The sequence below is a fragment of the Ursus americanus genome, chromosome 1, assembly GCF_024610735.1.
Source record: "Ursus americanus isolate L20-20 chromosome 1, mUrsAme1.1.p, whole genome shotgun sequence".
NCBI classification, from domain to species: Eukaryota; Metazoa; Chordata; class Mammalia; order Carnivora; family Ursidae; genus Ursus; species Ursus americanus.
Window position 1 is genome coordinate 79552690 of NC_142127.1, and position 23517 is coordinate 79576206.

The following is a 23517-nucleotide window of genomic DNA, read 5'->3' on the forward strand; positions in this document are numbered from 1 at the left end:
CCCAAGGAAAGTAGTCGTTCTCTTCGGTAAGCTTTCTTTCCACTGAGCAAACCTCTCCGACTACCGCGAAAGTAAGCTTTTTGACCAATGAAGGATCCGTAAAATCTCGCGATACTCCCAGCTCGCGGGAAAACTGTCATGGCTGCGCCTGTATAGAAGCGCGGGGTTCTGACCTCAGGTGAGTGGACAACGGGAATGGGCGGACCACTTGGCAGCGCTACACCGTAGACTTCTTGCCTTTTGGAGAAAGGTCTCAGGAGGTGCTTGGGCCTTAACTTTAGGCAGGTGGGCTAATACTGGGTGGACCAGCTTGGGAAAGATTAGCTCCTAACACTATGAGATCTGGTGATACTGGCTGATTGTATCACCCTCCCAACTCAGGCCGCATGCAAGCGTCACTTTGGTTTGTTGCTTCCTCTCCTCAGCGGTTCTACTTGTCCCAGTCCCTGTTCTTAAAGCCTGGGTTCGGCCGTTGCTAAATCTTCATGTTAAAAAGTATCCGTCAACGTTAAAACTTTTTCATTGAAGACATTGCCAAAGCAGTGTTAACATAAAATCCCTTTCATAAGAGGCAACTGTGTGGGAACACTTTTCACCTGAAATTTCACTTCATTTATTTTTTATAATAATCGTCATTTATACGCCGATTACTTCCAAAGTAACCTGGCTTCTTTAGGAAGCCCGTATAGGTAAAGTAGTTTTTCCGTTTTATTCGTTGATGTCTCCATAGGTTCCCACTTTGTTGTTTATTAAATTCATTTCCTTTCTTTAAGTAAAAGTTTTGCTTTAATTTTTATTCCTTTTATAATTCCTTCCCCTACAGGAAAACAAGGTCATGCCTTCTCTTCCAGTCCTTGAAGTGGCATTGTGTTATACAGACTATTTTAAAGTGATTTGAAAGTGTTTGAGTGGATAGCACAATGAATAACAGAGCAGGTTCCTTTTTATGGAACCTCAGACAATTCAGTACTTTAGTTCCAACAAACAGAACTATGAGGCTATATCCTTTCGGATTTTCCAGACCAAAAATTGCTTATTCAAACTGGAACCCAAGAAACCTTCTCGTAAGTGACTTTGGTAATGGAGTGCAGTCATCTATTAGATGTCTATTTCAGGATGCCTTAATTTTTAAATCAGGAGACAATTTTCAAACAAAGGGCATAGGCACTGAAACAGTCCTTACAGTTGACAGACTGCTTTGTCCTAGAAGACTGTCCTTTGATTCAAAACACTCTCTTGACCCTGATGATGGATTGAAGAAGATAACAGTTCATCATAAGGCCTCCGGTGAAGATGTGCTCAGCAAGGAAACAAAACCAACTCCTGTCAACTATAAAAACCTGTCTCAGAAGTGTAGTTCTCTGAGTGATGTGTTAGATACCTTTTCAGAAGGACCTACATTTCCCAGCAGTAACTATTTTTCAGCAATGTGGATAATTGCCAAAAGGATGTCTGATGACCAGAAGCGTGTTGAAAAACAACTGATGTTTAACCACCCTGCATTTAACCAGCTGTGTAAACAAATGATGAGAGAATCCAAGATCATGCACTATGACCACCTGCTATTCAGTCTTCATGCTATCGTGAAGCTTGGAATTCCTCAGAACACTCTGCTGGTACAGACTTTGCTGAGGGTGGTACAGGTAAAATCAAAAGGAGACTTAAAGATTATTTTACACAGTTTAGCATATCTTGAAAGAATGAGGGGAAATGGAGATGTATCCTCCTTGGAAGAGATGATCAGTGGAGTAGGTAGTTTATATTTATTTCTGCATATATATGATTTAGAGACCTTAAGGTAACTAGGTCTTTCCTTCCTTTTGCTATGGGAATTTATGAAAGTTTGCACCATTTTTCTTTGTCAGAGATGACTAATAGTAATAAATGAGAGATGCAAAATATACAAGGAAAGGTTGGTTAGTTGAAGGTAAGAGAGAAGAGAAGAGGGGAGAACTAATATTTATTGAGTACCTACACTTTTTACTTATCTTACTTAATCCTCTCAGTAGCCCTGCAAGGTCGATGTTTACCTCAGTTTTGCAGATGAGGAAACAGATTTAGTCATATTAAACAATTTGGCTAAAGTCAAACAGCTAGTGGATTCATTTATTTATATGGTAAACATTTATTTTGTGTCAGTTATGTATCATTTACTACACTTGTTGCTAGATAGATTTGGGAGATGTGATTCTTGTCCTTATAATGTAAAGGAGAAGACAGATATTTTGTGGGCAATTGCAAAAATAACCAACATTCATTTAATAAGTCATACTTTTACTACATTATAGGCACTGAGCTGAGCCCAAGGGAATATAGTTATGAACAAAATAATGGCCACAAGAGAGCCTTCAGTGCAGTGTAAGAAAAATATAGTCTTGTAAGAGTGTATAATAGACTTCTAACTTAGGAGAAGGCGTTCATGATGGGAAGAGGAGATGGGGAGGAGGATACAGGATTGGTGTTTGAGGCAGAGATATAAGTATATAGTTTGAAAACAGAATTGCCTCATGTAATCCTCAGTGTAGCCTTTTAAAACAGATACTGCTTTCATCTTACTAATGATTAGGAAATTTAGGCTTAGCTTAAATAACCTGCCTAAGGTTACCTTTCTGTTAACGTCACTATTTGTAGGTCTTGATTTGCTGGGTGAATTAACAAACACCTAGTTCATGGTAGAACAAGGATTCAGGCTCAGTAGGAGATGATATCTAAGTTGAGTCCAAGGAATAACCAGCAGTTTGTGAGTGAGAGATTGATAGTGAAGGGGATAGTATTTGAAGAAGAGGATTGCCTGTCCATCCAGAAGAGAAGTTTGGCAAGTTTGGGGAGCTGAAAGTAATTCAGTGGTGCTGAAGTATAGACTGCTGGGGTTGTGTGTTTGAGGGAGAGGGAGGGAATTGTGTAATTGTGGCCGGGGAGGAGGGGTTATGGGTCTAGGGGCAAGATCTGAGGCTGGAAATGGGAGGGGGTGGAATTAAATCATAAAGAATCTTTTATGCCTTCATGAAGAATTTGGAGTTAGTGTGTAGGCATTGGGGATTCATTGAAGTATTTTAAGTAAAGTGTCGCTATGTTCAGCTTTATAATTTAGATCACTGTATGAGTGGAAAATGGACTGGAGGAAGGGTGAAGTTGGGTAGGAGAGCCACTTTTAGTTTCAAACAAGGGAGTCAGTGCCCTGTTTGGTCTCCCTGAAGCACCAGATGTGATGAAGAAATGATAACCCTTTGAAGTAATTATTTACCTTTGAAGGGTGGACATCTCAGACTTCTAAACTCAGTGATCAGAATTAAATAATTTTTATATTTCTTGAAGATGATCTCATATATAGTCCTATCCTATTATAGAATTAAGTTATTAAGTGTATGAGTTTTTAATTTTTTATGTTACTGTGATTTCCATATGTCCTTTATTACGAATGAATTTTTACTTGTGTGTGTGTGTGTGTGTATCCATGTTTATTTGGTAGACTCTATTCCCTGTATCGTTATTTAAAAGTGATTAGAATAAGTCACTACCTGGTTAGTAATGCTTTTACCAGATTTTGGACAGGTATCCACATCAGCAGAACATCTGCATTGGGGAGGTATGGGCAGTGGGTATTTGGAGTCAGAATATATATGTATGATTGTGTCTCACTGACCTGTTGGAATGTTGTAAGAACATTTTAGCTAGAGATGAAAGGTCAGTATGTCATTGGTGAATTTGCCCTTCAGCCAAAGGGTGTTTCCTTTCACAGCAGATATTGATGGAATATTGTAAATCGCTATGGAAACCCTCCCATGGGAATGAGACCCTTCTTTTTCTTTCAGCCTTATCCATTTCTTTTTAGTACCTGGTTTTGACCTGAGACTTCGTCTCTTGTTAGTCATGCCATTTTATCGAAAAAGCATATCTCTTTCAGCCTAAGTTTTCCCACCTGTCATGACAACTACTCTCGTGAGGTGTATGAATTGATTGTGATTAAACCGTAGAGCACTAAGTAAGCTGTGTTGTTACTATTAACTTTCTGAATTACGCCCACTGCCATTTCTAGAATCTAGATTAGTGCCTTAACCCAAGAGATCTGAAAGAAGGATCTGGGGCCTGGGTCTCCCCTTGAGACCCAGACAGTGGTGGTAAAATGTGATAGCAGATGTGGATCAGAAGATTCACAACTGAAGTTACAGTTTGATACCAAGAAAGGATATAGAGAAATTATAAGAGGGCAGCTGTCTAAGGTTCTTTAGGGATGGACAAATTGCCCCATATGCCTCAGTAGCTCTTATATTACCACACTTGTCTTCATGCTGAACTTGAATCCTAAGAAGAAGTAAAAATAATGTTTGTTAAAAGTTTTTTCAGAAGCAGAGGAATACAATCAATATCAGATGGGTTTTCAGTGGTAAATGTAAAAAAATGTTGATACGTAAAAGTGTCTATTGGTTATTTGGAAAATTCACTACATATGACATTTTGTTTCTCAAAGATGTATATTGTGGACTGACTATGAATTATTGGTTTGATGCTTAATCATTTAATTGAAAGCTTCAGTTCAGTGCTTTTGCTTAAGTGAGGTAGTCTACTATGGGCTTATCATCTGCAGTGTTTTTGTAATTATTTCAATAGGAACGTATCAATGAGTGTGATGAGAAATGTCTTTCAGTTTTGTCAGCTCTTTTAGAGGCAATGGAGCCATGTAAGAATGTGGACGTTCTTCGAGCAGGATTACGGTAAGTACTCTCTTGTGCTTTCTTCATGTGGCATTCTCTATTCCGTTTATATCTAGAATCAAAAACCAAAACGAAAGCTGACTTGCCTTATTTGGGTGGGGAGAGACTTCGTTGGTAGTTATAGTCTTTAATACTTTATTAAACTTAAAATCCTGATTCTGGATCAAGTAAAGCTAGAAATAATGCTTCTTTTAGGTTCCTGGATTCTGGATCTGGATCAAGTAAAGCTAGAAATAATGCTTCTTTTAGGTTCCACCATAAAAAAAGTGTGGGTAACATTGAATTCCAAATTGATCTTATAACATAGTACTGATGTGGGCTGGGAGTGCATTGACATGTATTCAGCTCATAACGGTTATTTGGGCACTTTGTGGAGGTTACATGATGCTGACCTGGCCCAAAAAAGAGCTTGAGTTTTGTAATTTATAAAGTTGATGCAACTGATTTAATGTCATAGGTTAGTGAGAATAATATTTAATTTCCTTTTTCGTTGACTATGCATTGGGATATCTCACTATAATCTCCTGATGTGATTTGTTTGGTCATGATAGCAGAATAATGTGAGAGGAAATATTGCTGGATCGGTCCTTGCTCTTTAACTACTTACACTCCCTTGGGCAGGTAGGTTATTTATGTAGGCTTCATCTTCCTTGCCTAGAAGTAGGAGCTGGACCAAATGACTTCTAAAATAATTCTTCTGGTTTTCAGAATTTAGGATTGTGGTATTTATTGTGTCTAATTACAGGATACTAGCTGATCAGCAAGTCTGGAAAATAGAACGTGTTTTTACATTACAAGCTGTGATAAGATGTGTTGGAAAAGACGCACCGATTGCTCTTAAAAGGAAACTGGAGGTAAACACATTTTGAATTTTCTCTAGTGGGTAAGATTTGAAAAAAAATTTCTTATGACCTGCTATCAGTTACTAAAGTCAGTTTTTTAGGAGGACTTTGTTATGCTTTTAGGTTCAATTTTACTAAAGTGAAGTAACAGAAGTAGATTTATATTTGTTTTGTGTATATAAATATGTATATATTTTTAAAGACTTATTTATTTATTTGAGAGAGAGAGAGAGAAAACATGTGTAAGTGAGAGGAGGGGCAGAGGGAGAGAATCTTCAAGCAGACTTCCCAGTGAGTAGGGAGCCCTGACACTAGGCTCAGGCTCATGGCCCATGAAATCATGACTGAGCTGAAACCAGGAGTCGGACGTGTAACCCACTGAGCCATCCAGGTGCCCCTATATATAAAATATATATATTTGACCTGGATATCTATTTGAGTCATTTTGTTCAAACTTTATCCTTTTTACTTAAAAATCGAAGTTTAATTTACTTTGCCAGAAATTATTAATTAAAGTTTGTTTTTCTTTAGATGAAAGCCTTGAGAGAATTAGACAGATTTTCTGATTTGAATAGCCAGTACATGTTTGAGGCATTAGCTGCCATGAATTACCGCTCTATTACAATTCTGGATGAATGCAGTAAGATGGTCATAGGTAAGGAGAATTTTTCTTTCATGATTTTTAGCATCTGACCTACTGTTCTGGACTGTATGTGTTTGTTTTAAAAACTTTACTGTTATGCAGACAATAACTGATGATATGATTAGATCTAAATTTAATTTTTGCCTATAGTTTTTTTGTTTTTGTCTTTTACAAAATACAATGCTATTTCTAAAGAAACAAACATATGGAGTGTAGAGTATCTTGGATTTTACATTCAAAGGCATCTGGTAATTTATGTTTGTTTATTTCACTCATTCTTAAAGGTAATATCCACGGGTGTCCTTTTAAAGTACTGATCAGCATATTGCAGTCTTGCAGAGACCTCCGGTACCGTAATTTAGATCTTTTTAAGGGAATAGCAGATTATGTGACTACAACTATTGACATCTGGAAGTTAAAGCAAGTAAGTTTGTTAACGTTTTAGAATAAGCCTCAGAAACTTTAAAGAAGCACATCAATTCATTTGACGTTCTGGGTATTTCTCTATCAGCTTTATAGCAGTTAAGAGATTAAAATATTCCAATGTTGAAATGACTTTTGAAAAAATAGCCCCTTATCATTTCTGTCTAGGAGTTACTTGTTAATATACCGTTTAATCTTTTGACCATCTTTCCGGAAGAAAAATTATGTTGTCCAAAGTTTGTTCTTCTGTTTGTTTTGTAAAAGATAGTATGGTACTTTGGATAATTAGGATTATTTCTGTCTTTCTGTTTTTCTTTTTTAGACTTAGAATAATAAAAACAGGTGATGTGACAGGCTTATGCATTTTGAAGAATAAAATGTCATTACTAAATGATCATGTCTATCTTCTATTTATGGAAAGTTGTTTTGTTTCTTCCAGAGTAAGAACCTTTAAATTTGGGGGCTGTGTTAGTAATAGAAACATCTAATGAAGCAGCTGGTAAAAACTTCTTTTTGTAACGAAACGCCAGTAATTGTGTTTGATCACGAGGTTCACTTTACTTTGGAGGGCAAGGTGCATATTGAGTTTGCCATGGAAATTGATTTTGGAAAGAGAAATACTAATAGTGAGAAGTTCCAAGAGGGAAATGAGAAGTGAACTGGAAATTTTAATTTAATCACAGTATATTTCATCTCTGTTCTCATTTGTACAACTCAATATTGAATATAGAAATTTTCGAGTAACCTTTTACATGTTTTGAATGTCGAAAGTGTCTAGGTTTGGAAGAGGGAATTGTTCAAAACTGAGTTGTTCATTTTGAAAAACCTCAGAAAAGGTATATTTAAGGTAGTTTTTAGAGCTGATGTATGAAAAGCATGTAAGAAAGGATTTATTTTTTAAATGAAATGAAGTATGGAAACTATCGTATTCTCTGGTTCTCAGTTTCTAAAAAGAGTTTGCTTATTAACTTAATATCTGATTCAGGAATGACTGGAACAGATTTTGTGAGGAAAAGAGAATTGTTTCTTTTTAGGGAATATTCTCTTCATCCGGACAGTTCTATTGCTGTTTTAATTTTTTGAGATCTAAAAAAATTACTGGTAGCATTCTATAATTATTAAAAAGTTTTCCCTCAATTCACTCTTTTTTAAAGGTTCTCTTTCTCCTCATTTTATTTGAAAACCTTGGCTTTCGACATACTGATTTGATGGACTTGTTCATGAAGAAAGTGATAGCCGACCCCGCCTCCCTGAACATGAAGAGCATTATTTGTATTCTTCATGTGTATTCTTCTCTCAATCACGTCTACAAATGCCAGACCTCAGAGTATGTACTTGCTCTTTTTTTCTTTTTTTATTGCCACATGACATGCTTCAAGAAAAGGTTACATATCATCATAACCTTAATGCATCATTACAAGGGAACACATCCATGGTGTCATCTATATCAAGAAATAAGGTGTAATATTCCTTATTTGTCAAGTTATTTTTGCTGGGTCTTTTTTTGTCTTGCTTGTTTCTTTGCTTTTTATGATGTTATTTGTTAATTCAGCATAGGAGTCTTCATTTCAAACTCCCCTAGTTTATTCCCTCAGCTCCTGAGTTCGTAGTTCAGTTTTGACCCTGACTATTCATTTGGTCCCAAGTTACTGCTTCCTGTAATTTTCATTTTTAACAACAATCATGCATTTCCTTTAGTAAATACAGCAGTTCCTCAGACATGCTGGGCTCTTTCTTCGCTCTGCTTTCCACCCAGAACATCTTTTCTCCTCTCTAGATCAGTTTGAGTTCACTGAAAAAGAAAATGTATATAAAATGTCATTTTTTTAGAAGCACAGACTCTGGAGACGTATTGCTTAGGTTTGAATCCCAGCTTTGCCATTCACTAGCTACTTAACTTTTGGCGAGTTACGAATCTGTGCTTCGGTTTCTTCATCTGTTAAAATGGGGAGAAGAAATAAAAGTTATCCCTAATCACATTGAGTCTTTAAGAGGATTAAGTGGGTTAACCTGTGTAAAAGAATTACAGGGTAGTCACGGGGTGGCAGGGACAAGCGAGGCCAGTTCTGAGGGTCTCAGTGGCACGAGTCACAGACCATCTCTTTGCCATCAGGTCAGTGACTTGACCTTAGCTGCTTTCTGTCCTTGCGGTTTCCCTCAGGATTCAGATATCCAAAAGAGGAGATCCGATTGTCTGAGTTTGGGTCGCACACCCTCCCTTCGGAGCATATAACCAGAGAAGTGGTGCCAGGTCAGCTGAGAAGCAGCCGCCGGCTGTAGCCTCCACTGTACTGAAAAACCCCATTCATGCTGCGCCTTCCGTGCCTTCCCTGCTTGTCGCCGTCAAGAGCCCCTGTGCTTGACACATCTTATATGAATCTCTGGTCGAGCCTTGACACAGGGCTGTAATTAATTGTCTATAAGCCTGTCTCTGCTTCTCAGTTGGGAAGCTCTCCAGAGTCAGACCCAGGTTCCTGTTATTCTGAACTTAGCACAAGACCTGGCACAGAATAGGCTTCTAATGAAGGTTTACAAGGATCCCCCAAATTCTATCTTCCTCTGTTCCCCTGGATTGGTTTTCTTCTGAGGTTGGTTCCCATGTACCTCCAGCACTTTCTTGACAAACACTGTCAAGCTGAGTGGTAATCAAAACTCCAGAAACAGCCACACAGCTTCCGTAGTATTAGAACAAACACTGGGTGGTTAGGGAGTTTTCCAGCTCATTGTGGGCATCCCAAGAGACAACTTGGTCCACATGGTTATATCGTGTTCCCTGTTCTTCCAGTCTGCATAAGGAGGCAAGTCTTGGACTTCCAGAGGAAGATAGTAAATGGAGGTACCAAATGAACGCTTTAGGGAAGAGAGAGAAAGGATGATGGTGTCTTCGGCTGCAGTGACAGAGTTTCAGAGGCAGGCTAACTCAGAGCATTCTGGAAGTTGATTAGCAGAGAGTGGTAGAAAATTTGGCTTAGTACATTAAATATTCACATGTGGTACATTAATCATTTTATTTATGTGGTGGCCTCTGGGGGAGAGGGTGTATTAAATCCAGAGTATGTTCCTGGGTTTGAAACCCAAGAAAGAAAACATTTAGCATTTCAACTGTCATTTCAGTCCCTTGGTTTCTTCTTGATCTGTACGTCACCACCCGTAGATAATCCCAGATTTGCATCTCTGGTCCTCAGTGTGCTCCTGAACTCCAGAAAGACTGTGGCTTGCTTGTGGTCACCATAGCTCTTCTTCCTCCTCTTTTCCTGCTTCTTCTCTTCCCTTTCCTCCTCCTCCGTCAGTTATTTACTAAAAACTATGTGAAATGGTTTTTTAAACCACTTTAATGAGATATGATTAACATGTAAAAAGCTGTGCATGTTTAATGTACACAGCTTGGTGTTCGTCATTATTCTTGATTCATCTTTTTCTACTGACATTCTCTTCTTTGTGTCTTTGTCATCTAAATTTGTTTGTTTTTTTTAGCCAGAAAACCTATACCAAGCACTTGGGTACTCAGGACAAAGATGAATAAGACACGATCCTTTTTTTTTTTTTTTTAAGATTTTATTTTTAAGTAATGTCTACACCAAACATGAGCTTGAACTCACAAGCCCGAGATTAAGAGTCACATGCCCCACTAACCGAGCCAGCCAGGCACCCCATGACACCATCCGTTTTGCCAGGATTCTGTGTAATGGGTAAGGTAGACACATAGATTTTGGCAGTTAAAGACAGCATGAAAATTGGAGTGATAGATTTTATGCAGAATATATGACAATAGAGGAGGGGTGCGCCAGGACGCTAGCCTGGGGACATGGAGCTTCGGGATGAACGCCAAGCGGTCTGCCTGGAGGAGGTGGTACCTAAGCAGATCTTCAAAGGTGGGGAGATAGGAGGTGACCATAGGAAGATAAGCAGGAAAGAAGATTCTGAGCAGAAGGGACACCATATTCAAGTCAGGGAGGAAAGAAACAGCAGAGCGTGTGCAGGGAAGGACACGAAGTTGGGTGTTACTAAAGCGTGAGGGACAGGAGTGGGATGAGACAATCCGAGAGGTGATTACCACCCAGGCGCCACATGCGGTTGTCTGCAGCCCACCGTTTCTTGCCTCCCTGCTGTCGCTAGGACCTGTTCCCTTCTTCCCACCCCACGGTAACTCCCACAGTCCTGCTTAGCCTGCCGCAGCCTCCCACTCCCTCAGCTGTCTGCTGCTGCCCGTGGGATGTCGCAGCTGCTCTGGGGCCTTCTCCTGTGCAGCCTCGTTGTGCGGGAGGGCTCGCTCCAGGGCGGGCTTGCTGTCGCCTGAAGAAGCGCCACGCTGTGCCTTTGCCTTGCCCGCTGCTTGCGGCAGCGCGGAGTGTGCACTTGCAGGCCTCCATTTCTTTGCTGGGCTTCACATGATCTTCCCTTTTTCCATCTTTTCCAGTTGCTGAAATTCTCCTTATCCCCAAAGCTGCTCTGTCTCCTTCCTTTGCTGTGTGCTGTCATGGTACTTTGCATGTTGGTCATTTTTTTCTTACAATACGATTGATAGCTTATGTCCTAAAATTGACCTGGGGTCAGAACCTGCCTGTGCCATTTATTACCATGTCGCCCTGGGCAAGGGGCCCACCTGATTGGATCTTTGCTTTCTCCATCCACGCTTCACTGCTTTGTCATGCTGTAAAACCTGAGTTCTGCACGGTAGGGTTAGGCTTGCAGTTCTTTCAACTCAGAGTATTGATAGCTAGAGAATTTTGATGGGTTGTAAAACTGTGGTGGTGCTCCAGACCTTACAGACATACTCATGGTAAAAATGCGGGAGAATGGTTAAAAGGCTCTGGAGCCTGACACCTTGAATTCCAGCACTTTCTCTGCTACTTCCTGGCTGTTTGTTCTTGGACAAGTTCCTCAACCTCTCTGACCCTGTTTACTCATCTTTACTATGAGAAGAGTACCTGCCACATAAAGTTTTCATAGTAATTCAGTGAGTCACAGCCTATGAAATACTCTGTGTAAGACATGTAGCGGTGGCTAACTAACATTTATTGAGACTATATATTTATTTTGAGATCAGCCACCTGACCTGAAAGACATGTGAATACTTACTGCCAGTGTGATTTTCTTACTTCCTTTCTTTGGACTCCTTAAAGCCATTGGTTCTCTGGCACCCTACTCTCCCTACCACGACCTTGTCTTCTATTTATATTTGAAAGCTGTCTTTCCTTTGTTCCCCTGAAGGTTCCAAGAAGTTATGGCTAGTTCTCTGACTGGTTATCTTCACCACATCTCTTCTGAAAATCTCCTGAATGCTGTGTGTTCGTTTTGCTTGATGAACCATTTTCCCATGGCCCTTATTAATCCACTTCTCCAAAAGGACGTCATCAATGAGCTGCTGATATCAGGTATGGTGTCAGCATACAGTGGTGACTGAAATGAGCCAGTCCCACTAGCTAGCTACCTTGTGATTCTGAATGGGGTCATCGTTGGAGCAGAGTGAGTTAAAACGTGCAGAGCAGATGCTACTGAGGAAAGGACCCAAAATGGTGAAGTCAGAGGTCGGTGCTTCAAACCAGCAAACCTATGCAGCCTCCTTTAATGACAGCCTCTTAGATATGGAAGGCAAGGATCAGAAACACATCCCCGGTGTTCCTTTCGTTTATACTGTCTGTACCTTTGCGAAGGCTGTGTGTTCACGGTGTTCTTTATAAAGCCTTGATCAGAGGTGTTTGTACTTCCGAATCCTTACATGTCACCTTTGGAGCCGAGTTCAGTCAGCTTTGGCAGCCCTAATCACTTTGTCACTCCTGGCCCATAATGAGGACACAAGCTCTCAGATCAAGCAAATAGTTCCCAAAGTAGTGAACTTATTTACTCTTGGAACGAAATTAATTGTTGACTTTTGGTCTTTACTATTAAACAAAGAAAAGCAATATCCGGCTAGATGTACAAAATTTAATAATGTCTCTGAGAATAGAGAAGTTCACATTCTTTTAAAAACAGTGTTAGGAAATTCCGAAGTCAAATTGTGAAGAAGGAACAGCACATGCTAATTTTTTCAAGCAGTGACAGTGAGGGAAACAGCCTTAAACCCAGGAAACGTGGATTTGAGTCCCAGCTTGGGCTTTGGTTTATCATGAGACATTTGAACCTTCCTGGGTGTTGCTCATCATTCAGTGATGAGTTTAGACTAAATTACCTAGAAAGATCTTTTACACTTTGAAGCATTACCAAATACCGGGCACCAGTGTAGGCGCTGTGGGAATTAGGGAGACACAGAGAGATTCCTCCTGGTAAGACACAGATCGTTAGAAATACAGGTGCCTTAATACAATGTCTTAAGCGTGGCATTAATATTTGTTCTTAACTATATATTTTCTTTCTCTTTTTTTTAGGTGATGAGAGGAATGCTCAAAAGCTTCGTATTTTGGCTGCTTGCCTAAAACTGGATATTTCTTGTCATATGGCTGAAGACTTGGAGCCGCCACCGCTGCTGTCCTCGGCATTATATCCAAATGTGAAGGTGGCAGACGCGCTAAGTAGCCTTCTGGGAGAAGGATACTTCTCAAAAAACATACAGTTGCCACACAATTATCATATTGGTATGGGGCTTTCTATGCTTTTCCTCTATTGTATTTTATTTATTTTGCTTTATTTCGGGCAAAGATGAGTTTTCCATGGCAGGCTAGTGGAGCGTTGGCTCCAGAGCTGGACTGCCAGGTTTGGAGTCTTGCTCTGTATGTGCTGGTGGTGTGTTCGCGAGGAGCTTGCTTCCGTCCCCTTGCCCGTAAGGTGGCAGTAAACGTAGTGCCCGCCTCGTAGGGTTCCTGTAAGGAATAAATGAGATGATGCGTGAAAACTCCAGACTAGAGTCTGGCACATGGTAAGCTCATCGTTTCTTGTGTCTGATGATGTTATCATTATTGGTAGTGTTAGTGTGCATTTTGAAACAGATTATCACTTTGAGCAATGTTTGAAAAATTAATTCTTTTCTTTCAGATTTTGAAGTCAGAATGGATATTAACAGGAGTCAAGTGCTTCCATTTTCTGACGTGGTAACTTCTGCTGCAGATATTCAAAGGTTGCTGACATATATTCACTTACTGAGCTTTCTGAATTTAATTCTCAAAGACTTCTTACTAAATAGCAGTAGCAATACTAAGACCTACTTGTGCAGAGCTGGTGATATACCAAGAGCCTTCTCATCTGTGAATCTACTGCTTAGGTGTAAACGCAGACATTCCTTAAACCCAGTGGACTGGAGTTGAGCTGTGTAATGGAATAGGTGGTTTTTACAGATTAGGTTTTAAAGCAGAGGACTACAGGAAAACAGCGTTACCGTAATTGAAACTATCAGTGCAGATGCTTCCGGTCCTGTTGCACACACCCCATGTTCAGTCAGTCTCTGTGGAGAGGCCCTGCTCGGCCCTGTGGGGCTCACACACATGAGTCAGACATGGGTTGTGACCCCAAGGAACTCTGTCCTCATTGCTTCATAGGACATGCTCATAACTGCAGTAGAAGGAGGTAGAGAACAGAAATCTGTAGGACTTCAAACTCCGTCTGTGCATGCCTTGCCATACCTCAACTCTGTAACCTTTACCCCTTTCTGAATCCATCTAGCTTGTTCCTTGGCCATCTTTTTCACTGTGACCTCCTATACATGTTACCCATCTCCCCTGAAAGAAAGACTTTCTCTGTGACCTCTGTGAAAGATAATTTTTCGTTTTCAGGTATTCCACTGTTTGGACCTAACAGTATAGTAGCTGTCAGCCTGAAGTACTGAGGAGAAGTAAGGAATATGAGGATTCCTTTAAAAAAAAAAATTTATCTCATGTTATCTCAGATAACAGCCAAAGTATAACAGAAAACAGTAAGGATCCAAAGGTCTTGTTTTTCCCCCAGCCAACTTAATCTTTCCAAAAGGCCAAGAACAATGAAAAAACAAATTACACCTTCCACGTTTTGTTACACATACAGATTTTATCTCTTTAACAGCCTGGCCTTTCTCTTAGTGTTTTCTTCTTTGTATTTGGTCCCTCCGTTCTGCTTTTTAAACGCTTCTCTCTCTGGGAGACAATATGTACAATGAGAGCATTTGCCATTTGGTTTATCTACATCAATACTTCTAGTAGCATAAATAATTATATTTCGATCAGAGATGAACGCTGCACGGGAAGGCCTTAATATGCTTTCCTATCTGGATATTTTTCTCATCAAGAATATATCCATCCTTACAGACGGTTGAGGGATAATCATGTGAAGCATTCTTAAAAGCTTTTGGTTTCTGTAGCCTTCCTATACTGGAGTATTTGCAGAGGCCAAGTCACAGGAAGTGGAGGACAGTCGGGGCAGGAGGGAGTGGTGCCAACTGCGGCCAGCAGAGAGCGAGACTTTGAAATCTCCCAAGAACAGGAATACAGCACGATTGTAGATGTAATCTCATTAGTAACGGGTCTCCTTTTGTGCGTTTTCATTTTCAGAGTAGCTGTACTGTGTGTTCCTAGATCTACTTACTGTTTGGATTTAGCCCATCCCAGAGGATTCCTTGCTATGAAATTGCGACATTTGAAAGTAATGGGTTTTCACGTAATCTTGGTAAGAAAAAAATGCAAGCACAACACTTTTCAGTTACTAATGTCCATTCTGCCGGGGATGTTGTGGTTGAACTTGGTTACGAGGACTCTAGAGGAATTGTCAGCGGAGTTGGAATAAGTACCTTAGTTATTTTTTCTTTGAAAAAGAACATTTCTGTGCACGATGCAGTTTCTACTCAGCTGATAACTATTATTTACTAGGAGTTTTATAAGTGCTATGTTTGGTAACTTTATTCCTTTTTGTTAAGAGGAAAAATGCGAATAATTCATTTTCTTATTTAATTTAAGACCCATGACATGATATTCAGCTTCCAGAGTTTCTTAAACAAGGGAAGAAAGATGTGAATTAAAGCTTTGTTTTCATGAGCTGGTGTGAAGCTGTTGCTGGACGTTTGTTGCCGGGAAAAGCTGGATGGACGTGAGAGGAGAGTTCTTCCTCTTCCCTCTCGTACCTCATTTTGATTCTGAGCTCCACAGCTGTGCTTGGCCAGCCTCTCCAGATGTGTCTGTATGGAGCAAGAACCTTATGAATGGACTTACATATTAATGTTGCGATCTGTCTAAATGCCACTCATTTGGTCCTGCACATAATGTGAAGTGTGAACATTCTCATCTTCATTGTGGTACTTTCGTATCCAAACACGGATTACGTGCAGATTACTGAGGTTAAGATGGCATGTTTCTCTTAATAGGCTATGATTTAAGACTTTTTTTTCCCCGTAATGGATATTATATGAATTCTCAGGAAGATTATCCCAAGAAAGGAGTTTTGTACCCTATAGAGGGCCTTTAATGTTCTTAGAATTTTCACTGGTAGAGCTTTCTTCTAGTCCGTAGTTTTACTAAACATTTAAAATATGAGTAATTATAAGATAACAATTTTTTTTTATATTTTTATTATGTTAGTCACCATACAGTACATCCTTAGTTTTTGATGTAAAGTTCCATGATTCACTGTTTGCGTATAACACTCAGTGCTCCATGCAATATGAGCCCTCCTTAATACCCATCACCGGCCTATCCCAATCCCCCACCCCCCTCCCCTCTGAAGCCCTCAGTTTGTTTCCCAGAGTCCATAGTCTGTCGTGGTTCATTCCCCCTTCTGTTTACCCCCCCCTTCATTCTTCCCTTCCTTCTCCTACCGATCTTCCTGCTATTTCTTGTGTTCCATAAATGAGTGAAACGATATGATAATTGTCTTTCTCTGCTTGACTTATTTCACTTAGCATAATGTCCTCCAGTCCCGTCCATGTTGCTACAATTGTTGGGTAATCGTTCTTTCTGATGGCTGAGTAATATTCCATTGTATATATGGACCACATCTTCTTAATCCATTCGTCTGTTGAAGGGCATCTCAGCTCCTTCCACAATTTAGCTATTGTGGACAATGCTGCTATGAACATTGGGGTGCATATGGCCCTTCTCCTCACTACATCTGTACCTTTGGGGTAAATACCCAGTTGTGCAATTACTGGATCATAGGGTAGCTCTATTTTAACTTTTTGAGGGACCTCCACACTGTTTTCCAAAGTGGCTGTACCAGCTTGCATTCCCACCAACAGTGTAAGAGGGATCCTCTCTCCACATCCTCTCCAACATATGTTGTTTCTTGCCTTGTCAATTTTAGATAACAGTTGTTTTTAAAAAAACAGTTGGCTTGATATTACTTTGATATGCTTGGATCACGAAACTAGTTTTTATTTTACATGTCAGTGTCTTCTTGCAAACTGATGATCTTCCCTTCTCTTTGGTAAGGTCCATAATTGGGAGGTGGAAAGGCTGGAGATGAAGGATGTACTCACATATTTGAAGACCAAACTCTACTCAACTGAAGGCTTTCTTCCTGCTGATGTCAATCTGCAAAGCACGTGTTAAAGTCAAAGCAGACGTAAGTTCGTAAGAGAACTTCAACGCAGACTCACTTCAGTTGTCGGTGGCATTCACCTGACCGCTCACCATAACAGAAAGTGTCACCATCGTTAAGACTAACTTTAAGAGTGGAAGAAATGTTGTTCTTGGCATTTTAGAAGGTGTCTCCAGAAGGGTCACTTTTCCACCCATACCTATTCCCTCTAGGGCCCAGGTATTTGACAGATTCATGGGCCGTAGGTTTTACTTTTGCTCCTTAGCTTCGGTGCATTGAACACTGGTTTCTTGGTTGCGCTGGGCTGCAGCTCCGGTGGCTTGGGCAGTCCTCGTGCTCAAATCTCCACATCTGCACCTTGCTGTAAGCTGTTCTAGGACTCCGGCATTGACCACATTTTTCAGCGTCGACCACATGGCAGGTAGCCGGGTGCTCGAATTGCAGTGTGTGTGAGAAGTAATGAAGTCGCACGTGCAGAACGGCTACAGATCGAGATCTGCATTCGTAACAGGCATTCAAGGTGGAAGTAGTTTGTGGGCCACACTGAGAGGTGTACAGAAGAGACCGTGCAGAGATGGCAAGGAGTCCAAATTTATTAGGCTGTGGGTTGCTAGCATCACTCTTGCCATTGCTGAGGTCATTCCTTTCCCTTCCTTCCCCTCTCCCCATCCCACCATTTCATGAAGTCTTTAAGATTAAAGATATAGCTGGAGTATGTTGTGAGTTCAGACCTGAAGACTGTTTTTCAATCATGTTTATTCATTATTTTATTGAAGTAGTTGTTCAGATCTGCGGTATAGCTGTCTACCTAGTGTTTGACTCACTGCGGATGCAGTTGAATTTCACTCATGAATCCTGAGCACCGTGTTAAGTTGGTATGATTGTACCTCCATGCAAGAGACTGGATATTTATGTCCCCCATCCCCACCTTCGAATTCCTATGTTGAAACCTAATGCCCAGTGTGGTGGTATTTGAGGTAGAGCATTGGGCGGTGATCAGTCCATGAAGGTGGAGCCCTTATGAACTCTATTAGTACTATTATAAAAATGAGACCCCAGAGAATTTCCATGGCTTCCCCCATGTGAGGGCACAGTGAGAAGATGACCATCTATGAGCCAGACGCTGAGTCTGCCAGAGCCTTGATCTTGGACTTCCAGCCTCCAGAACTGTGAGGAATAAATTGTTGTTGTTGGTAAGCTACCGAGTTGATGGCATTCTGTTAACATCAGCCCGGATGAGCTAAGACACCCCAAGTATATAGACCTGCATTTCCTGGACATCTTGCTCTCTGCCAGACCCAGCTAAGTACTCACACCTATGCTCTCTTTTCATTAACTTAACTCTTTGAGGTGTAGCTGCTATTAGGATCCTGTTGGGCCCTCATTTCCTTATCTCTAATATGAGGATAAATTATTTGCAGGTAATAGGGCAGGGCTGGAGTGTGAGCCTGAGCTAACATGGGAGAGTTGAATCCTGGGGTGGCCATAAAAAAGCTCCAGTGTAGGACTGCTCAGCTGTCAGAGATTTTATCCCCTTATCCAGCCTGCATTTAGAAAAGGTTAGGGCCGAAAGGAAATTTGGCAATCATTTAACCCACCTGCCTCATTTTATGGTTGAGAAAGTTAAAACTCAAAGAACTTGCTTTTCCTGGAGTCTCAGCCCCGTCATTGATTCCCACATTATTCCATCCTCTATTGCCCTTTGGCTTGGGTCTTAGGAAATCTGGATTCTGGTTCCAGATTGGACAGCACTTAGCTTTGTGTCCTTGGCCAAATGATTTAACTGTTAGAAGCTTCAGAATGAGAGTTGAAAATATTTTTTTAAAGAAATTAAGATTCACTTTTTAAATGTTATGTATCTGTTGCTTCTAGTGGCTAATTATGGCTCATGTTCAAAGGATTGGACAATTTTATGAATACTTGTAACTGCTTTTTGGGGAAGTAGTTTCTTTGCATTTGTACCAATTGGCATGGCAGATAAAAAAGGCATTCCTCTTTTATACTAGTGTAGTATCGGCATTCTTTATTGGTTTGTAGTCTAAAAAAATCTTGTGAGACTCCAGGTACAGCAAAGGGACAGTTTAATAATATAGAAATCTTCTCAGGATAGACAGACTTATTCCTCTAGGAGAATATTTACATATTCTCCTTTTCTGGTAGTCATTCAACTGACTCAAAAAAAACCAAAAAAACAAAAAACCAAAAAACCAACCCAAACCGCACAACCCCAATTTGATTTCATGGGCCCATTTCTTACACAGTGAGAGAGGATCAATAAAATGGGAATTTATAAATCCATATTCTGACTACTCTCGATCAGGTCACAAAATGTTTTGTATCTTAGTACCACTATCTCCACACTGTAGAAATGATGGAACTAACCTATTTTACTGTATCAACCAAAAGAGTGAATGTGAAAGGTAGGAGTTGATGTGTTGATAGACGGCTTGCTTCTGATGTAGTCTGTGGTAATAAATCAGCCACCTTGTGAAAGAAATTAGGTATTTGGAAAAGACTTCAGTTTATGTCTAATTTTGTGTTCTCACTGAGTCTTTTGTGTGTTTGGAGCAGTGTTAGGATTATTATTATTATTTTTTTAGTCTTGCACTTCTTTAAAATGTCTACGTAGATTACAGTCTCGTCAAGTATACACAAAGGTAAACATCAAGCTGAGGGGGAAAATGATATATTTTTGACAAGTTTCTAAAGAGCTCCTATAAGTTGATAAGAAACACTAATGTAACACAAACAATGAGCAAAGAACTGATCAACACAAAAAAATTTCAGTCTATTACTAATCAAAACCAGGCACATTCAAAAAAACGAGATATGTTTGCCTTTTAAATTAGCAGTGTTTTGTTTTGTTTTTTCTTTTAAGAATCCAGTACTGCCAAAGGTGTGATGAGGTAGGCACTTGCATATGCAGCTGGTAGAATGTAAACACCTTTCTGGAATACATTTTGTGGCTCCTCCCCTTCCCCATATTAAAAAAAAAAAAGAAAAAGCTTTATTGTATAACTGATAACTGCATATATTTAAAGTGTGCAATTTGATACATTCTAACAGATTTTACGTATAAATTATCCATGAAACTCACTGCAATCAAGATGGTGAACATACCCACCACCCCTAAAGTTTCCTCCCTTTTTGCCTTTCTCTTTGTTCACTGGAAACCACTGATCTGCTTTTTGTCACTGTGGAATGGCCTTTGGCTGTATGAGTCCAGAGTCTTGGAAATATTGATACTTATTGACATTGACCAGTAATTAGATTTTTTTTAAAGATTTTATTTATTTATTTGACAGAGATAGAGACAGCCAGCGAGAGAGGGAACACAAGCAGGGGGAGTGGGAGAGGAAGAAGGAGGCTTCCCGCTGAGTGGGGAGCCTGATGCAGGGCTTGATCCCAGGGACCTGGGATCACGTCCTGAGCTGAAGGCAGACGCCCCAGTAGCTAGATTTTTAATGATCTTTGTGCCTATATGCACACATAGTACACACTTGCTAAATATTCATATTACTCCTGCATTGTGGGTAAGGATTCTTATCACTCCATTCATGTGGTATTTCACTACATATGAACGAGACATTGAAAATTATGTGTGTTCATCATTACTGGGATATATATATTTTCTAAGCCCTTACTACTCAGATTGTGGTCCACAGACCAGCAGTGTCAGCATCATCTGGGAGGTTGTTAGAAATGCAGAATCTTGGGACCCATCTCAAGACCTCTGGAACCAGAATCTGTATTGTAACAATCCCAGGTGATGTGTACGCTCATTAAAATTTGAGAAGCACTGTTCTAATACATCATTTTAATATTTGTAAGATATCTGCATGTGCCATAATTTACTTGATGTGGGGAAAACCCTACAATTAAATGGAAAAGCAAACACCAACTCCATATACTAAGATCCTAATTTTATTTTTAAAAAATGCAGCTTATATAATGCATACATATGCACAAAAAGACAGGAAGAAAAGGGATAAAGATGGGGAGAGTGATATTTCTGAATAGAATTGTGATTTTTGTCCATATTTTTCATATTTTCAAAAATGAGTATATATTACGCAGAAAACAAATCATTAGTTGACCTCAATTCATTCCTACTGTTTGATTCTCCAAACAGCATTGTAGTAATTAGTGATTACCACGAAGAGCTTACTTAGTGTATTCCCAGAATCATGGGGGATACGAAGAAGTTAAGACAGGGATCCTCTCCAAGTTGCTAACAAGGTAAGACACCATTATTGTTTGTCAAAAGATAGCCTGATGTATGAAAAGGCTCAAAGCAGAAGGGAAGAGGAAGTCCGAGGGGAAAGGGTCACGGGGTTGGGTTTTCAGAGCTGGCTGTACAGAGGAGAGTAAGATTTGGTAACATACAAAGGGAGATGATATATAATCTGAACATTTCTTGCAGGTTTTTTATGAGATGGAACAATAGTGGTGGTGGTGGTATATATGATAAATTCTGATAACTAAATTTTAAAAGGGAAAGAAGCCAAGAGCATTATCCTCTGTTTAGAATGTTAATGTAGTAAGTAAATAATTACATTTACTGTGAAATCTTGTTCTCTCTGTGGTAATGTGGTTCCTCTACTCCATTCCAGGCCTGACCTTTTTTATGTCATGGTGCACATAGAAAATGAAGTGTTTTCATAGCTCTGAGCTAAAGAGTATTTTGGGTGTTTATTGGCGCTTAGTAGAACAAAATATTATATTTTCTTCATATGCTATAGTAAGGACGAAAATCAGTAAAACCCAAAGTATCAGAGAAGATTTTAAATATTGGTTTTGCGTAAAATTGCCAAATACATTCTTAAAACACCTTAATGAGAAACTTGACTTTTCTTTCTAGACATTACTGTTAAATATCAAGTTGCATGCTTGATATGGCTATATCCAGTTCTCGATCGAGATATTTTTACGATGAGGTCTTCAAATTCTTGGTAGTCACCATTGACAAGAAACTTGGTTTACCTACGTAGCTGATGAAACAATTTTAAACCATTTTTAAAACCATTCAAAAATGGAAAATTCTATTTATGGCCTAACAGCTCTTCTTGTTCTGTCATTGACAGATGCGATGTTGATTTTCTGTGTGATAATCTGAATGGGTTTGAAATGCAATTGAATTTTTTCATATTAAGTATTTCCAAATAACGATGAAGTTCTAATTGTGTGTGTGTGCAACTAGTTTGGACATCTCTAAGCAAATAGATACAAGTTAACAGAAGAGATTTGGGGCATCTACCTGGACCTGTGCCTATGAGGAGCTGGCCTTCCCCAAACCCAGCTGTCTGCACCTCACCATCCAGCAACTAGAGTGTCCCTTGTCCATGATGGTCAGCAGCTCAGCCAGCAGCAGGCTTCTTCACTAACTGTCCGGGTAACTGGACACATTCTTGGCTTCAGCCAGCACCTCACAGCACATCAGGGAAAGCCAATGCTTCTCATCTCTATCCATAGGAACGGAGGGGTGAGCCTTCAGGCCCCACTCTGTCCAGGCTGCCCCTTCTAGGAAGCGCTAGGTGAGGAAGTTACTGGCCAAAAGGCTTAGGAGGTGGAGATCTCTTGATATACTTTTAACCCATTTGTGGCACATGGGTGTGCTGTGGCTCACTGATGGGCCCAGGAAACCGAAGTCTGTCCATTTCCTGACCCCACTTACAGCTTGAATTCCAGATGTGACCTGGCTTCCTTCAAGCAGATGTGCCTGCTTGAGGTTAAGAAGACCAGACGAGATGGAAACCATTATTTCTGCCAACGACTGTGGAGCATTTGATTTTTTGGAATAGCAACAGCAGAGGTGCCAGGGTGTGGGGCAGCAGGATGGGGGGCAGCTGTTTTGCTGGTGGGGATTGTGACGAAGATGCTGTGTCTCCAGCACCAACAACCAGGCAGCATCTTCAGGATTTCCCAGCTTCCCAGCTTTCCCTCTGCTTCTGTGCGGTCAGCAGAGATTGGGGCTCCTCTGGACAGCCGGTTTTGTGCTGGTGGTCTGAGTGTTACGCCTGGACGTCAGACTAAAGGCTGCTCTTTAAGTCCTTCCAGTGACCTTGAGGGAGGAAGCAGCCGTCTGTGAATGGCCAGAAGTTAACATGTGTTTAAGCTAGACAGAGTGGTTTCTGTTGAAGATACTATAACATATCTCTCTATCTCTATCTACTTATCTATAGTGGAGCCAAAAATAGGATACCTTTTAAAAGAAACTTTCTGAATTTTGCGCTAAAGAATCGCACTCAGGGTTAGAGACCTACATCATGTTACTGAGACCCAGTAGGGCCATCCGTGTACATTGCCAGCTGGTTTTACACGTACTTTGCCCTCAGGAGGTTCTTTCAGGCAGCAATAAATGTTCCCTGGCAGATGAAAGGCGAGACCAGCCCTCCTCTCTCTATTTTCTACTTGTACACCCAATTGTCACCACACTTCTCTGGTTTTCAACTCTGGAGCTCTGCCA

General features: G+C 40.2%; 1 protein-coding gene across 2 annotated transcripts; it reads left to right on the forward strand.

Annotated features, from left to right (window-relative positions):
- The first annotated feature begins 38 nt into the window (after positions 1–38).
- Positions 39–21887, forward strand: FASTKD2 (FASTK mitochondrial RNA regulator 2). Of its 2 annotated transcripts, none has more exons than XM_045806588.2 (12): positions 39–285; positions 824–1643; positions 4609–4712; positions 5458–5566; positions 6086–6209; positions 6482–6621; positions 7775–7947; positions 11832–11995; positions 12986–13192; positions 13590–13671; positions 15074–15188; positions 16943–21887. In XM_045806588.2, exons 2-12 carry the CDS (start codon positions 921–923, stop codon positions 17060–17062), a joined length of 2061 nt encoding a protein of 686 aa, XP_045662544.1. In that variant the 5' UTR covers positions 39–285; positions 824–920; the 3' UTR covers positions 17063–21887. The 2 variants fall into 2 exon arrangements, with proteins under 2 accessions (XP_045662544.1, XP_045662543.1); XM_045806587.2 differs by having other exon boundaries at positions 39–178.
- The last annotated feature ends 1630 nt before the right edge of the window (positions 21888–23517 follow it).

What these genes read in the sequence shown, in the direction of transcription:
- FASTKD2 (XM_045806588.2), top strand. Translation starts at nt 921, where the DNA reads ATGAATAACAGAGCAGGTTCCTTTTTATGGAACCTCAGACAATTCAGT. An exon ending in CTCTTAAAAGGAAACTGGAG is followed by an intron (nt 5,567 to 6,085) that starts GTAAACACATTT and finishes GTTTTTCTTTAG; the next exon opens with ATGAAAGCCTTGAGAGAATT. An exon ending in ATGCAGTAAGATGGTCATAG is followed by an intron (nt 6,210 to 6,481) that starts GTAAGGAGAATT and finishes TCATTCTTAAAG; the next exon opens with GTAATATCCACGGGTGTCCT.